The sequence below is a fragment of the Leuresthes tenuis genome, unplaced genomic scaffold, assembly GCF_036924035.1.
Source record: "Leuresthes tenuis unplaced genomic scaffold, fLeuTen1.0.hap1 SCAF_10, whole genome shotgun sequence".
Classification (NCBI taxonomy): Eukaryota; Metazoa; Chordata; class Actinopteri; order Atheriniformes; family Atherinopsidae; genus Leuresthes; species Leuresthes tenuis.
Genome location: NW_027325364.1, coordinates 22,689,918 through 22,705,466, shown reverse-complemented (window position 1 = coordinate 22,705,466; position 15,549 = coordinate 22,689,918). Strand labels below are relative to the sequence as shown.

Sequence of the window (15,549 nt, the reverse complement as noted above, 5' to 3'; positions counted from 1 at the left end):
AGCTTGGAGCTTCCATGTTTAACGGCCACAGTAAAGATAAGGCAGCAAGATCTTTCCACAGAAAACACTTGCTTTGTATAATTTTGGGCTATTTTTAGATTCAAATAGTGATTTATGATTATGGAACAATTAGGTGTGTATCTTTCCTATATTAGACACTTTGATAAGCACAGAGAAATACGTTACTATACCGATCGGTTCAGTTCAATTTGATGAAGTTTGATACATGATTCATCATTTCTTACAAATTAAGGCCCATTTTTCTACATCATCGCTGGTTTGCCTTCTCTAACCTAAAGGTTTGGTCATGACAGTTTGGTTATTTAAACCCACGAAAAGAGACGATCTCTCTGCCAATCGTAGGCGAGAACACAATGTTCAGTAGCAGGTGTGCGTCACCTGTAGTGTGATGTTGTTGATGTTGCTTGTGTCGATGCCAGAGATCTGGACGTTGGGGCACACCAGGTTGGCCGGCGTTAGCTGTAGGTGGATGCCATCCAATGTTGTCAGGCCATCCGGGAGAGACACGGTCAGGTCTCCTGCAGCTGCAACACACACACACACACACACACACAGAAACTTATTCGAGTTGTTGAGCATAAGTGTTTAATTAAGAAAGAGGGAGAGGGAGGCTGAGTGATCTGAAAGGATACCATCATCAGTCATCCAACTTTCATCATATCATATCATTAGAAGCTTAACTCTTGACATAACATTTCTGAATATCCTTATTGAATGGCATTTAGATATGCAGGGAAACCGTCTATGCTAAGCCGCTTAGAGTGTGAAAATGCCTGTTGCAGAAACTTAAAAGCCCTTCTTTGGTGCCCGGGAGTGTCAGCTCTATCAGCTAAATACAAACATCATAAGCAATGTTTGGAGGCGCTTTGATAGGTTTTCAGTGCCGTGTGACGGCAGGTTTGTCCTGAAAATGATCAAAAGCTCAGTAGTGGTTTGAGGAAATGTGGTGCACAGAGGGTGGCTCATGATGATAAAGCGCCTTCATGCCCCGGGCAGTGGCCTTATGAAACTATGATTTACATCATTTTGCTGATGCTGCCACAAAAGCTTAGAATACAAGTGATGTTGATGATCCCTGCAGTGTTAAATAAAAGTTAGTGCATTTATCGGCACTGACATTATGATCAGAACACATCAGTGACTCTTCGGGACAATAAAACTCACTTTTACTGTTACAGATCACTTCCTCCTCTCAAAGTGATGCTTCTGACCGTATTATCTGTGAGTTAATAAAATCAAACTCTGTAACAAACAGACTGATAATAACCTTCTTGCTACAATGTTTCCTTCTACTGCTGCGTAAACCAATTCCTTTGCTGCATGTGTTTGTATGTCATCAACGGTCCCTACCTGACATGGAGGCCGGCAGGATGGCTTGACCTACAAGTCCTTGTTGCATCAAATTCTGGTCGAACTGCCCCGCCAGGACTTGATTGGCTGGGAGGTAAATGCTGGGGTCAGAGTTGGAGGTTTGAAATAGACACACGGGTTGAAGAGCCTCTGAAGAAGTCGGCTGCTGTCCTTGACCCGAGGCCACAGCCTGCCCAGTGCCCGGGTCTTGATTCTGTCTGGCGTGACTGCCGGACGAGGAAGAGCGCTTGGATTTGCGGCTGTCGCTGTTTGGGCGGAGGTGACACTGGATGTGGGTTTTGCGGTGGCCTGAAGTTCTGAAGCGGAGCTCACAGAAGGGGCATTTGAAGGGCTTGGAGCCGGTGTGGAGGCGCATGTGCACCTTCAGGCTGCCCTTTGTGGAGAAGGAGGTGTTGCACATGTGACAGCTGAACAGCTTCTGACCTGCAAAGACAGGAAGAGTGTTATCCACCTTCTCCTATATATCAGCTGCTGTTCTGCCTCATCTTAAGACTCTAAGACATGTCCCTTTGTTATCCAGGTTTCAGGGACCCTCTCTATTTCCTGCGTGATATCCATCTGTTAAGAAAGCAGCTGCATAAGTTTTATGATTGTCACAACCATCAAGCAGCTCTGACATAAGAAGAGCAGCCTGTTAGAATGATTTTTGAATGAGTCCATTGGAGACAGAGATACTCTACAGTGAGCACTGTGTAACTGTAACAGATTTAGCAGCTACTGATCAGGTCTGTAATAATGTGTAAAACATCAGGCCGTGAAAATGAAGCTCAGGGAGAAACTCACATTCTGCTGCGTTGGGGGCAGAAGCTTTCCCTTTGCAATTCCACTTCCTAAAGGATGCTTGTAAGCAAGTAAAAATAAGGCACTTACCTGTATGTGTTTTCACGTGGCAGTCCAGAGTTGATTTTACTGTGAAACTCTTCCCACATTCGTCACATTTGTAGGGTCTTTCGCCCGTGTGAATCCTGATGTGCCTGTGAATGGGAATCAAACGTGAAAAATCACAAAGGACAGGTGAGGGCTTTAATTCATGGGAGAAAAAAAACTAAATCAAAAGCACAACGTGTGATACATATGCAATAATACTGCAATACTGCTTAGAACTGTAACTGTTGTAACTGAATGTTACAACAGGTAATGGGGAAATGTGACCTTGAGCGATGTTCACAGACTTCTGTCATTTTCTGAGAGTAATTACAAATCCTGACACATAAGAGCTTCTGCAAATTGCCTGATTTGTATTCAGACGGTGTTTGATTTGATGTATATGTGGTATTCTAAATCATTCCTATAAACACTGGTCAAACTCAAATAGCTGGAAGAAAAAAAAAAAGCGATATGAGCCACTACTTCTCAAGGACACATGCTAAATCAACAGGAACTATGAAGCAGGCCAGAGTTTCTGCTCCTTGTTAGTCCAGGCTTCCCCCTTCAGCCTGTTTTAAGGGTCACTTGACTTCCAAACAGACGCTTCGTTCATAACAGCAGGTTGTTTGACTAAATAATATGATAATTTTCCACTGTTCTTTTCTCTGTTAACTTGCTACGTTCAAACAGTTCGAAGCCCACAGAACAGCTCAATTTCACTGAGAAACGGCTGAAGAAGGCGTTATTAATTGTGTGATATTAGTTACACATTCGTGTCGACTTCATTAATCTGGCTGAGGGGCAGCTGCAAACCACAGACAACTCGCTGTGTTAAGCTCAGAAATCTCTCCTCAGTCTCTCAACAAACAGACGTAGCATTTACCTGACAAGGTCACTGGGCTTCTTGAAGCTCTTGGGGCAGTAATTGCAGCAGTTGGCAAACTTGGGTTCCGTTTCCAGCTCCACGGCTTTGTCTTTGATCTCGCTGATCCGATCCCTCTCAGCCGCTGACTGGGCCAGGATTCGCTCCGACACCGAGGCCTCCTCGCCGGGATCTTTGGCCAGCTCTGCTGCCTGCTCTTCGGTGAAAGTGATGATCTCCAAACCCCTCCTCTTTGATGTTTTTTGTTCACCGTCCTCTTCGTCGTCCTCTTCTTCCCCATCTTGACTATCCAGACCTATAACTGTGATAACAAGCCTCTGTTATCCCACATCGCTGTGTGACACTTAACGCCAGGCGGCTAAAGCTGAGGTGAAATGTACGGAAATATTGTCAGTGGGAGTGAAAATGCAAATGTTAATCAGAACTCTGAACATGTATCGTGGGTCTGGGCCTTTTCACAGTGGTCACACCTTTTAGGCGTAAAATAAAGGCTGATATAATAAAAGAAAATCCCTTTTCAGCTGTTTGAAAATCTTTCGGAAGAATATCAGGGCATCTGTCAGTGAGCTGAATCTCCTTTCACACACACACTGCTTTCGGCTGGCTCCTGAATGCGTCAGCATCATGTGTGAACCCTTCTTTGAACATCTGCGGAGATTTGAAGTCAAATATATGTGAAAGATGTTATGTATACGGTGGCCTCAGCAGAACTTTTAAAGTCGCACAGTTAGATCATAAAGAATGAGGTTAAAGAAAGGCAACAACCGGCGCTCAGCCTGTGGCTCCAGGCGGCTGCAGATGACGACCTTACTCGGTCAGGTCATATAAAGCTTTTATCAAGGCCAAACGTGGCTGCTGTGAAGAATTTCAATCTTTTTTTTCTGTTTACATTTTGGTCCTCCAAACATTCTTCTGTACTAAGAGAGCTGACATCTTCTCTGTTGTTCTACAAGTTAAAGAATAGCAGAACAATGAACAGCTCTTAAAAGAGTGCATGTCCAGACTTCACCTGGCACCGCACAGCTCTGGAGAAATGTAACCTGATTGTTTGTGTTGAAAAGTAACAACTCTGATCAAAGTGTCCCGTAAAGACACATCCTTACTTTGTTCCTCGACGCCGTGCTCCTTCTTCATGTGCCTTTTACACAGCAGAGTGGTCCGGAAGCACTCGTTGCACACGGGACATTTGAAAGACTTAATGTGGATAATCATGTGGCGGCTCAGGCTTCCGTTGGTGGTGAACGAGGCGTCGCAAACGTCGCACTTAAAGGGCTTGACTCCTGTTGGAGAGAGGAAAGAGGAGCCGTTTCACAGGATGCCTGCAGCCTTCCACAAAAGGTTCGGTTTAACCGCCTTTAAGAAAATGCAACTGCAAGACATCCAAGGACTCAAAGCTTACATCAAAAGACTGTCCCAGTCTCATTCTGCCAAAGCAAGTCCCCAAAAATACATTTTTAATGCTGCATTTTCCGTTTCTGTGACTTCCAATAATGCAAATGTTGCTTTGATGGGGTCAAAGCAACATTTGCATTATTTTACCACCGATTTTCAACTACAGAGCACACCGTAAGATTGATAGCAGGAAACAGTGGTGTAATGGCCTCACTAAGTTTCATTTGTAATTTTGGTGCGAGAGCAAAGCAGCGCAGACTCTGGGAGATAAAGTAGAAAGTAGTAAGAAAAAGCAAAGGCAAACAAACATTTAGATGAATCATTTCAATATGAAAATAATGTGGAATTTATGACCGTGTGTAGGAATGCGTGACCTATTAGATTAGGAAGATATAATCTGAGTGCCTGCACACACTGACACAGAGACAGCTCACCTGTGTGAGTATTCAGATGGGACTTCAGCACTCCGGCTGACACAAAGGCTCGTCCACAGAGGTGACACCTGTATGGTTTTTCCCCAGTGTGGGATCGGATGTGCTGCTTCAGATGGCTCGACTTTTTGAAACCTTTATCACACCAGCTGCACCTGAAGGGAGGGGGTAACAACATTAAGAGAGATTGTTACCTAGTATTAAAGGGCTTACAGTAAGAGCTTAACAACGCGACTTCTTAAGCACCGCTGAGCACCGACGACGTGACTCTCGTCCCCAGAGCAGCTGGCAGGTGAAATGAAGGCTCGTGCTTAATTTGCCACTTGTGCAGATTTGCACCAGCCAGCTGTGCAACGCTCTCAGGCATTTTATACATTTTAGAAATTCTTGCACAAAGCAAGATGTTGAGGAAGAATGCCGACTGTTGGAGTTCCCAATGAATAATGCTGGACTGATGGTGGAAGCAGTTAAACTGATAAACTGATTTTAATATGGTCTGTACAAAAATTGAAGCATAAAAAAAAGGTTTTACATGTCAGGACTGAACAAGTGTGGAATTCTGGAATAATAGCCTTTGGACGGATAAAATCAAAGCTGGGATGCCAGACTATAACACGCGATGCCATGTTCGGTGAAGACCAAACAGTCCAAACCCCACAAACTACCGTCAAGGTGGAGGGCTGATGATTCGGGCTTGTTCTGCAGCCACGGTCATCCACCAGTCAGTCCACCATGAACTCCTCTGTGTACCAAAGCATTAGAGTAAAGCATGAGGCCATCTGTCTGACAGCCAAAGCTCAGTTTAAAGTGGGTCGTACAGCAGGACAACGGTCCCAAGCAGAGCACCAAATCCACAACAGGACGACTGAAAAAGGGAAAGTATGAAGGTGCTGGAATGGTCCAGTCAAAGAATAGTGGACCAAAGTCCCTCTGATGACATCGGACAGAAAACGGCTTCTTCAACTTATTGCTGCTAAAGCCGGTTCCACAAGCTGCTGGATCCCGAGTGTACTGAGACTTCTGTTAAATAAACAACGATGTGGCGTTACATGTCGTGTGTTGCTGTTCCTCTGAGGTTGTATTTATCTCATCTCATGGCCTGGTATGAGCGGGATGATCTTTTTTTTTTTTTTTTTTGTTTAATGATGTCCTGATACATTAAAGCTTCCACTTAAAGGAGGTTATTTCATGCAATTAACTATTGCCTTGATTCTGTGTTCAAGTACTGATATTAGACCTTTGATTCTTTTAGTCTAATATCGTCTCTTCTTTCTTCAGTGGGAATTCTTTCCCAGAATTTGCCCAGATTGGCCTTCAAGGGGGCAGTTGCCAGTTTTGGTTCTAGTTATCCCGTTTAAGTTGAAATTAGGGAGTTTAGTTGAAGGTTTGTACATTTTCTTTTCTCCTCTGTGGTTAGGCTGGCTGTAGTTTTTAAAAAAAAAATTATATTAAAGGGATATTTTGTTTGTTTTGTATTCCTTGGCTCCTCCCTTTTCCGACTCATGTCTGCCTCTTCAGACTGAATATATCGACTGATTCGGAATAATTAAGTTTATAACAACAATGGCAGCTTGGTGGATGAGGAAAATAACTTGACAAGAAGGAAAATACCCAAGAGAAAGTGTGCTTGACACACAGTGTCATTCCAGCCGAGTCCAAGAATATGTTAAACATTCATCAAAATATGCATGAGACTCCTTCCACACCTTAAGATGTAGGTCTGACAAAGCAGGTGGAGAACTAGAAACATATTGACCGGCACATTAAGGGGGTTGTCTCAAAGGTCACTGCTTTATCTGCTGAAAAATATTAGCTGAAAGATAGTGATATGAAAATCAGGGAACTTCCATTTCCATTATTTAATACTTGTGGTTGATACGTGCACATGTTATTGTTTTATTCCCAGGGCCTAAAAAAAACAGAGTTTCTAAGGGTTGGAACGAGAATATTAAGTGTCAAAAAGATGAAAAAACATCTATGAGTATGGGGGCCTACAGTGCAAGACACTGTTTAGATATACTGTGAAGTCCTCTTAACCAGTGCCAACCCAGGGAATTACTTATCACTTAATCACTTAACGGAATTTGTAAATCTGCTCTCATAGAGCTCTGAGAGCAGATTTCTGCTTCAACAATGCCATTCTTGAGCTCCTCTATCTGGATGCAAAGCACTTCTGTGAAAGCCAGGGTCTTATGGAGAGGAAATAAACTCAATACGATTTGTGTGTGTGCACTACTTGATTTGTGTGTGCGCAACTTGCCCGAAGTTATGGACAAAACGATAATTATGAATTCAAAAAGCCTCCTACACACACATCGTTAAATACGCATGCACGAATCGCCTGATACACACACACAAAGCTGCATCTACCTATAGATCAGCACGACAGGTTTTGAGACTCTTTTCACGCCTCCAGGCAGCGACACACGCAAACAAAAAATATATAAAACCAGGAAACAAACCTGTAGGCCCTCTTGGTATTGTCTTCACTGTCTTCCTGGTAGTCCGGCGTTTCTGTGCTCAGCTGGAGATCGTTCTGACTGCTCTGCTGGAGAAGTCCGTTTGTCTTAACATACGAAGATAAAGCAGATAAATAAATCCAACGCAAAACATTTTCTGTACATGGAAAATTGCAGTTGTAATACTTTTTTTTTCCCTTGAAACATATCATGTATATCTATGTATTGAAAATGATGATGTCATAGTCACAATATATCAGGTTTGAAAGATAAAGGAAACATATAGCGTCCTCCATAATGTTCGGGTCACACGGTGGAACTGAAATATACGAAAACGACTCGAAGTTAAACTCTGGAACGTGCACTTTAGTCACGTCTGAGTTGTTCGATCCAGAGGTTTACACTGAGGACCAGAGGGGGAACTCGAGGGGAAATGGGAGTTTGTCCCAAGCATTAAGGAGGTCACTGTATGTCGGTTCAGGGTTAAAGCTGGTGGACCCAGAACTCACCACCTCGGCACTGGGAACATGAAGTAGGTTTGGGGGGTGGTAGCTGGAGGACAGGGCCTGAGACTCCAGGGTGCTGGAATCCTGCAGCTGCTGGACAGTGGAGAACTGGGACTGATTGTAGCTCGTTTCAGTGATGGTGAAGCCTGCAGGGAGCAAAGAAGGAAGGAAGAAAGAAAGAAAGAAAACCTTTCATTCAAACGTTCTAGCCTTGACCAGTGACAATAACAACTCTATATAGAATTATTTGAAAGGGAGAAAAGAAACCTGAAGATAAAAAACAAATACATCTGTCAATGCCTGGCTGAAAGCTTAGAATGAAGTCAGATCAAGGACATTTTGATAAAGTGAGCCAGCCTCATCTATAAAGCTGAAAAGACTCTTTGCAATTCTTTTTTTAATTATTCAGTCTGAATGGAAGACAGACTGCTTACTTCTTAATATTTCTTCTGCACCTTTGAATAATCTTAGACTTTCGAAGAGCTGCTAATTTCGAAGCAGAAACCCTGTGCGAGAACCTCAAATGAAGTGTGTCGCAGGCGCCTGTGAATTTGGGCACGAGTCGGTTCATCCAATGAGATTCTGAGACAAGCAAGCAAACAATCCTGGGTTTCCACGAGAGGCCCCCAGCGGATGGGTGTCAGCAGTCGAAGCACGGCCATCACAACACATGCGACCACTTCAGGTCCTACTGCACACAAAGCGGGAGCTCGAGTTCAAGAGCCCTCTTGTTCAGATACATGGAATTTGTGCTCTTCAATGACAATAACAGCCCCGAGGCTTCCTGTGTGAAATGATGAAACCTCTGCTCCGTCAGATACAACGATGAGAACATGTCCTGCGAGAGACATAAGACAGATCCGCTTCCCACGTGTTTGATGTCCATTCTGTAATGCTGCCAGTTACAGCAGCCCAAATCCCTCTGTACTGGTTACACAGAAACAGCAACAGCCTGGTGGGAACCTGGCGAGCTTGTCGGGGGCAGTGAACGCTGAGAGCACTTCACTGGCTTAAGAGTTATACAGCGGAGAGGAGGGAATGAAGACGGGAAGACGCAGCGAAAGGTTTATTACGGGAATGAACTGCGAATCTGGCCTTTTCCAAAGATCAACTGTGCTCCCTCTCACTTGACAGTCCTCTGAGGCTGACAGGAAATCTTCCATCATCAGCTCTCATGTGTAACCGGTTTCTTTCACTCGTGTGGAACAAGAAGGTCAGCTCCAGACGCCAATGCCCATAGTGGAAAACATTGCACGTTAAGTGCTAAACGGAGTGAAGCTCACTACGTTGTTGTAATGGAAAATTAATTCTTATATGCATTGTATTGAGTGTTACTGTGTATAACCTGCAGATGACCTCGCTGCAACATACCAACATATCCTGCTTTTCTCTTTCCTCCCGAGAACATCGTGTTATATGATAAAGCTGCACTTTAAGGAGAATAGAAGGGAAGCTGGTACTCACAGCTGTGTCTGTGTGACCTTGACTGTAGTTAGGAAGGAAAAGTAGACTAGATAAGAACGCTCAACTATACCCAAGGAGCGATGATGCAACAATGTGCATTATAACTGAATTATTTTTGCACCGGTGGTCAGAGCAGCACTGTACCTTGTACTGTTGTTCTCTTGCAAGATGTTATTAAAAGTCTCATATCTCCTTAAAAAATGACTGACTCTGTGCTTCACTAACATTTCCACCACAGTTGTCTTGCTTTAAAAATTCATATTTATGCTCAAAACCATCATGTACAGAGATTTCACACTTTGTTTTTTCTTTGTCACATAACACACACACACACACAGTCTTTAGTGTGTTGTTAAGCATAACAGACAATATAAAGTCTGGGAACCGTTTGAGTGGGAAACTAAGCATCAGAAATGGTAAAATGGTGGTCTTTGTACCTTGGGTTAGAGCTTGCTGGTCAAACGTGGGCTGAGGAAGCGCTGGTGTCTCAAACTGGCTGATGTTCTGAGGTAAAGCATGTTGTGAAGTCACATACGCGTCTGTCAGTGCAAAGAAAACATGCAAAGCCACAGGTTACACTCATTACATTAGTTGGGTTTATACAGCGACATTTGTATGCTTAAATGTTAGGTTTTGAGTGTAGCTGAGCAGCAGATTATTTAAAGAAAAATCAACCATTTCAACAGGTCCACGTGGTGTCTTTTTATACGCTACAAAAAAAAGAAGCAGTCAAAACTGAAACTCCGCCTTGGAACTGAAGAGTACCAATGGCAATGTCAAAAGACAGCCGGGGTTTCAAAGAATTAGGTCAGCAACATGTTGAAGAAGGAGTGTGTTTAATCGAACAGAGATGGGTTTCTAGTGGTGCGATCTAACTAACATTATAGTTAAACTGTGCAAAGTGAGGGTTGTTTCAAAAAGTCTTTGGACACGGAACTCAAGAATTACAAGCAGGACCAGCTCACTGCAGATGGCAAAGCTGCTCGATTCTTCCACTAAATGTTCGCAGAGATCTACAAAGACTATCCTTGCAATATGTGCTGCCTAACGGACACGCATTTGCCCACCAGTTCCATCCTGACAAGTTCCCTCGGGAAACCTTTGTGGGAGGACATGGCACGACTGGGACTGTTTTTAAACACACAGATGCAATCCAAAAAGCTTTTATTTCATGCATCACACGTGCTTCTGGGTGAAACACCATCCAGTGCTGGGCAAAGTCTTGAGCCACCCCCTCCTGTCTTTATATGTTGAAGCATAGGTGAAACTCGAGCAAGCCTAAATGAAAATACAGTAAATAAGACTAATTCTAATGAGCGGTGTTATATTTTGGTTTTGAAGAAACTAAAGAAACTGAAACAAACTGTGTGTCTTTGCCACAAGCTGCTGGTAATAGAGTTTTCTAAAGCTATAGCTGAGTAATGACTGAATCAAAGTCATTTTTTTGCTAAAAATACAAGGAGTTCAGAGAAAAACACTGCTATAAAGTCTGACTCCTTAGAGGCAAAATATAAAGAAATGATGGATGGCTCATGAGTTCTGCTCAGTGCTGAATATCATTCCAATGAGATTGGAGAGCTGCAGTCACCTAAACCCAAGGTGAGCTTGCTCCTTGAAGTTTATGTGTGCAACATCTTCAAGGATAGGTTTCAAGTTTGGAGGATCTTTTGGCTAAAATGTGATACATTTTGGAACTGCAAGATAAGGCTTGTTGTGTTTTTGTGACCTTAACAAGCAATTTATAGCCTCAGACGGTTTCCCCCTTTTCTTTTTTTTTTGCAATGCCATACCAGTTTAGAAAGGAGAACGCTGGCTCTGAAAATGGCCTTTTGCAGCTTTAGGAGCTACCGTAGCTTCTCTTCCTCACTTGGAAGGGATAAGTGAGGCAAAGGGAAACTGTCCACTGCTCTCCGAACCAGCAACAAGAAGTTCCTTAAAAGAGAGTTTTAAAAGGTCAGCTGAGGTCCAGTTGGCTTAGGACAGTGCTGCCCTGCTCATAGCAGAGAGATTACATGTCATTCTCTTGCTGTCCTCGAAGTGCAGGAGCTTCAGACGCTGTGTGCTTGGCCATAGCTTTTAAACCAAGTGTTTGTTGCACTGAGGTTAATCCCACTGCAGATTTGGTTTGAGAGGCTTCCACTACTTTTTGAAAATAAAAAGTCACAGATACTCAACTTTCTTCAACCAGTTTTAACCATTCTTCCCAACAGTAAAGTGATAAAATACGGTCAAACTACTTTAGTTTGCTCCTACCTTCGCCTTGTACGAGTGGTTGATCAGTTAGGGGGGCCTCCAGTGTCACTTGCTGGCCTCCATTAACTACCTCCGTCTGGCCCAGTCCCAGCATGCCTTGCTGCTCAGCAGTGGTAGCAGCATTTTGCTGGAGAGACTCTGTCTCCATCTCCACTGGCATATCATGGGCCACGGCTCCTGCTGCTAAGGGGTCTTCTGCTGACTGGGGTTGCAGCTGCTGTGCCAGTTCATACCTGGTTTGGCACGAAAGTGAATAAAAGTCAGGACCTAAGAATGAGCTTTTTTGATTAATGACTTTTTAGCACAACAATAATTCTCCAAAGCACATTGAGTGCGAAAAAAAAGAGAAAAGAATATGACCAAAGCGAACACTTGGTGAGAGTTCAAACCTGTGCGTCTTCATGTGCTTCCTGCAGTTGGGTGACGACTTGAACGTTTTCTGGCAGTAGGGGCACATGTAAGGTCGAAGGTCACTGTGAGTGGTCATGTGGCGCCGCAGGCTGCCACTGGTGGTGAAGGTTGTGTCGCAGATCAGACACTTGTATGCCTTAAGGCCCGAGTGTGTCCGGATGTGGGCTTTGAGGACTCCCGAGGAGGCAAAACCACGACTGCACTGCACGCACTTGTACGGCCTTTCTCCTGTATGTGATCTGGAAGAATAAAAGGGCCAAAAGAACGACAGTTTGAGGCGATGACGTGCTGTTTGACCAAAAACAAAAAAACATACGCAAACAGAAAACTCCAGGACCTCTTTGGTAAATCTAAACCTGAATGCTGACTACATGAAGGCACTGTGGGGATGAAAGTGTGATTTTTTTAGACTCACCCATAAATACAGGCTGTCACATAGAAAGGTGAGAAAGCTTAACAGAGATGCACTGATCAGAGCAGCTGAACACTTACTCTTAGTGTCACTATTTTAATGTCTTATTTCATGCATGAGGGGCATTTTAAAGTTATCTCGACCACGTCCTTTGCGCTGTCCATCACTGTGTGCTATCAAAACAAACAAATAACCTAGAAATGTGCTCCAAATACATGTTTAAAGGTTGACATGACGATTCAAGATTAAGGCGCAGCGGAGGTCTGAAAACGAGCCAGCTGCCTCTCCTCTACTCACCTGCTACTGATTTGGTACTTTCCCTTCACCCCGTCTCACATGAGTCTCATCTCACCTCCCTTTGTACTTTCATTCCATCCTCCCCAAATTCATCACCTGCATAAACATGCCTTCATTTCTATCTGTAATGATTATCTTGGCACAGAGCTGTTTGATACGGGCAGATTTGAAACAATGGGACCGTAGAGAGATTAAAAAGCGGGGCCGCTGCCTGACTGTGGTTCTATTTGTCTAACAGAACAAGTCATTGCTGATGATATCTCTCCTTTGGTGCTCGACCTCATCTGCGGTGTTCCACATGGTTGTATCTCGAACCCCCCTTTTCTTTTTAGTATAGACACTTTTACTACTCAGTGTTGTCTAAAACCAATCAAAGCAATTTTCCCTCTTTCGTGCAAAGCTCGAAAGAAACACTGAATTACAACGACATTTTACCTGACATGCTGTTTTAGATGGCTCGATTTCTTATAGGCCTTGTTGCAGAACTGGCACTTGTAAGGCCTGTCGTTGCTCACCACGTCCAGGTACTGTTGAAAAGCCAGGCGGGGGTTCTGGGATGTGACAAGGCCTGTAAATAGCAACGTGTAAACATGAGACGCATCGTCTTCCGTGGGAAAAGATATCATTTAGTGCATGTGTCAAGAAACAGTGACAGCAAAATGACAAATCATTCCACTCGCTAAAGCACAACAGGTAAAGTGTATGTTTACGATCTGGAACACAGATGCAACATCACCCTGTATTTGTTACACATGTGCCTGTCAACCTGCGCTCATACCGTAGTCAGAGATGAAGATGGGTTCTTGCAAGGGGATATCAGGCAGAGGTAGGCTTTTGGACACTTTGGCTTTGTTGGTTTTCCGGGGAAATTTCTGCTTCTTCTGCTGCAGGCTTTTGAAGTGAGAAGCAATGTGTGTTTTCCTGTGACCTGAAGTACGAAAGATCTTGTCGCAGTGAGGGCAGGAGAAAGGCCGTACGCCTAAGAAAAGTCGGGAGAAAACAACACTTTTGCAGAGCTGATATTTTGAGAGTTGCACCGATTTTGATATTCTCATCAAAGACTCGAAAAACCAATTCAAATGTGTTCTCCTTATACAAATCTGAACATCTGTTTCAGAATTTCATGTAGTTTGATTGCGAAGCCTTTCAGCATCATGTTGGAGTCTCACACAAATCTTTAACTTAAGCTTTCACTCGTAATGGTGTCGCCCACGGAGAAAGTTAATTTAGCGAAAAGATTATTTTTACTTCGTCTTTACGTGCAACCCCTCCATGAAGTGGGCCTGCTTCTCACCTGTATGCAGCCGCATGTGTACTTTCATGCTGCCAGAGGTGGAGAAGCACTTCAGGCAGCACTGACACTCAAAAGCCTTGACACCAGTGTGCGTTTTCATATGTGCTGTGAGGGTGCTCTTCACAGCAAAAGCTCTGAAGCACTGTTTGCACTTGAAAGGCTTCTCGTGCGTGTGGATGCGGATGTGGCGAACAAGGTCACTGGGTTTCTTGAACTCCTTGGGGCAGTACGGGCAGCCATGCCAGCGGACGCCATCCTCTTCCCTGATGGAGCCTGGACGGGAAAGGAAATGAAGCAGGTCGTCAGTGTTTCTATCGCTGATCGCAGAATTACGTTTGATAAATCTGACAGTGGACACATGACAAAGCAACACAAACTCCAATGCCAACCTGGCATTTGTATAGGTTTCTTAAAAATGCTCCTCTTCTTCTCCCTGATTGGTTTGTCTGGGCCCAGCGCTTTCCTGCTCTCGTCAGCAGCACCCTCGGTGTTCTGGCTCTGCAACTCTCTGGACGGAGCGTCACTCTGTGGTTGGACCACGCTCAGGCCGCTGTTCTCCAGGGCTTGCTGCAGACACAGAACACACCCACCGCGGCTTCAAAATGACACACAGGACAAGTAAATGCAACCGCCGGGCAGATTTGAACTGCATAATTCAAATACAAGTTCTGTCAAGTAAAGAAAATAATAAAAAATCTAATCTTATCACGCTAAAACGTTTCCAATAACGTGGAAACCATTTGGCTACAAAAACAAGCTTTGATCCAGATCGACGGCTCGTGATGATCACGTCCCATCATGCTGGCGAGCAGAGGCTCTATTTAACTCAGCAGTTGTGCCCATTGATTAAGTTTCCAGATGGAAATGTCTTCTTTCCTCTGAACAGATTATGTTTCCACTACAATGAAAAATGCGGCCATGCAGTCGCAGAGGAAAGCCGGGTGACGGAGCATGTCATTGGATTTCAAACTAGCATCTTTTAAAACGGTTATGGAAAACCCTGCTTCTTTTAATCTCTTTCTGGGTGTGAATACATTCACCTCCACAGCTCCACTAAAATGACTGATCACTGTCAATCGTCAAATCACGTGGCGATGCATCATAAAATCCCTACTTCTTGAAATGTGTTTGTTGCCTTAACATCCAAATAAATAAATCTTTTTAACCCCCTTTCTGTGTTGCATTGATGTTAAATGTTTAAGCGTCATTCGCTCACCTGGAGGATGTCCTGGTTGATGGCAGTTTCCATGGTAATGGCTGGCTCTGGAGGCTGAGGCTGGGCCGTTTCCCCGCTGACTTGCTCAGACAGCTCAAGAAGCTGCTGGATGACATCGGTCACTCCCTCACCTACCTCTGACCCGCCTGCAGTCTGACCCGTGGTGTCGTTCTCCTGTGGTTGAGGGGGCGAAGTAACGGTGAGAAAAGAGGGGAGTAGAGCGATGAGCAATGCAACAAAGTACCAGAAGAGGCTTAAATCTAAAGGTTGAC

The 15,549-nt window shown here is 44.0% G+C and overlaps 1 protein-coding gene across 1 annotated transcript in view; it reads right to left on the bottom strand.

Annotated features, from left to right (window-relative positions):
- The window catches only part of LOC140316793 (zinc finger protein 236-like), a 49,820-nt gene that overhangs the window by 17,618 nt on the left and 16,653 nt on the right, over positions 1–15,549 (bottom strand). The window contains exons 8-23 of the mRNA XM_072394765.1: positions 15,278–15,451; positions 14,451–14,628; positions 14,062–14,334; positions 13,546–13,746; positions 13,203–13,335; positions 12,037–12,297; positions 11,648–11,880; positions 9,832–9,933; positions 7,934–8,076; positions 7,428–7,531; positions 4,969–5,120; positions 4,246–4,422; positions 3,143–3,443; positions 2,263–2,366; positions 1,372–1,815; positions 400–545 (exon numbers count right to left, since the gene is read on the bottom strand). Coding sequence (XP_072250866.1) covers positions 400–545; positions 1,372–1,815; positions 2,263–2,366; positions 3,143–3,443; positions 4,246–4,422; positions 4,969–5,120; positions 7,428–7,531; positions 7,934–8,076; positions 9,832–9,933; positions 11,648–11,880; positions 12,037–12,297; positions 13,203–13,335; positions 13,546–13,746; positions 14,062–14,334; positions 14,451–14,628; positions 15,278–15,451 — 3,126 coding nt within the window. The remainder of the gene's footprint in view (positions 1–399; positions 546–1,371; positions 1,816–2,262; positions 2,367–3,142; positions 3,444–4,245; positions 4,423–4,968; positions 5,121–7,427; positions 7,532–7,933; positions 8,077–9,831; positions 9,934–11,647; positions 11,881–12,036; positions 12,298–13,202; positions 13,336–13,545; positions 13,747–14,061; positions 14,335–14,450; positions 14,629–15,277; positions 15,452–15,549) is intronic.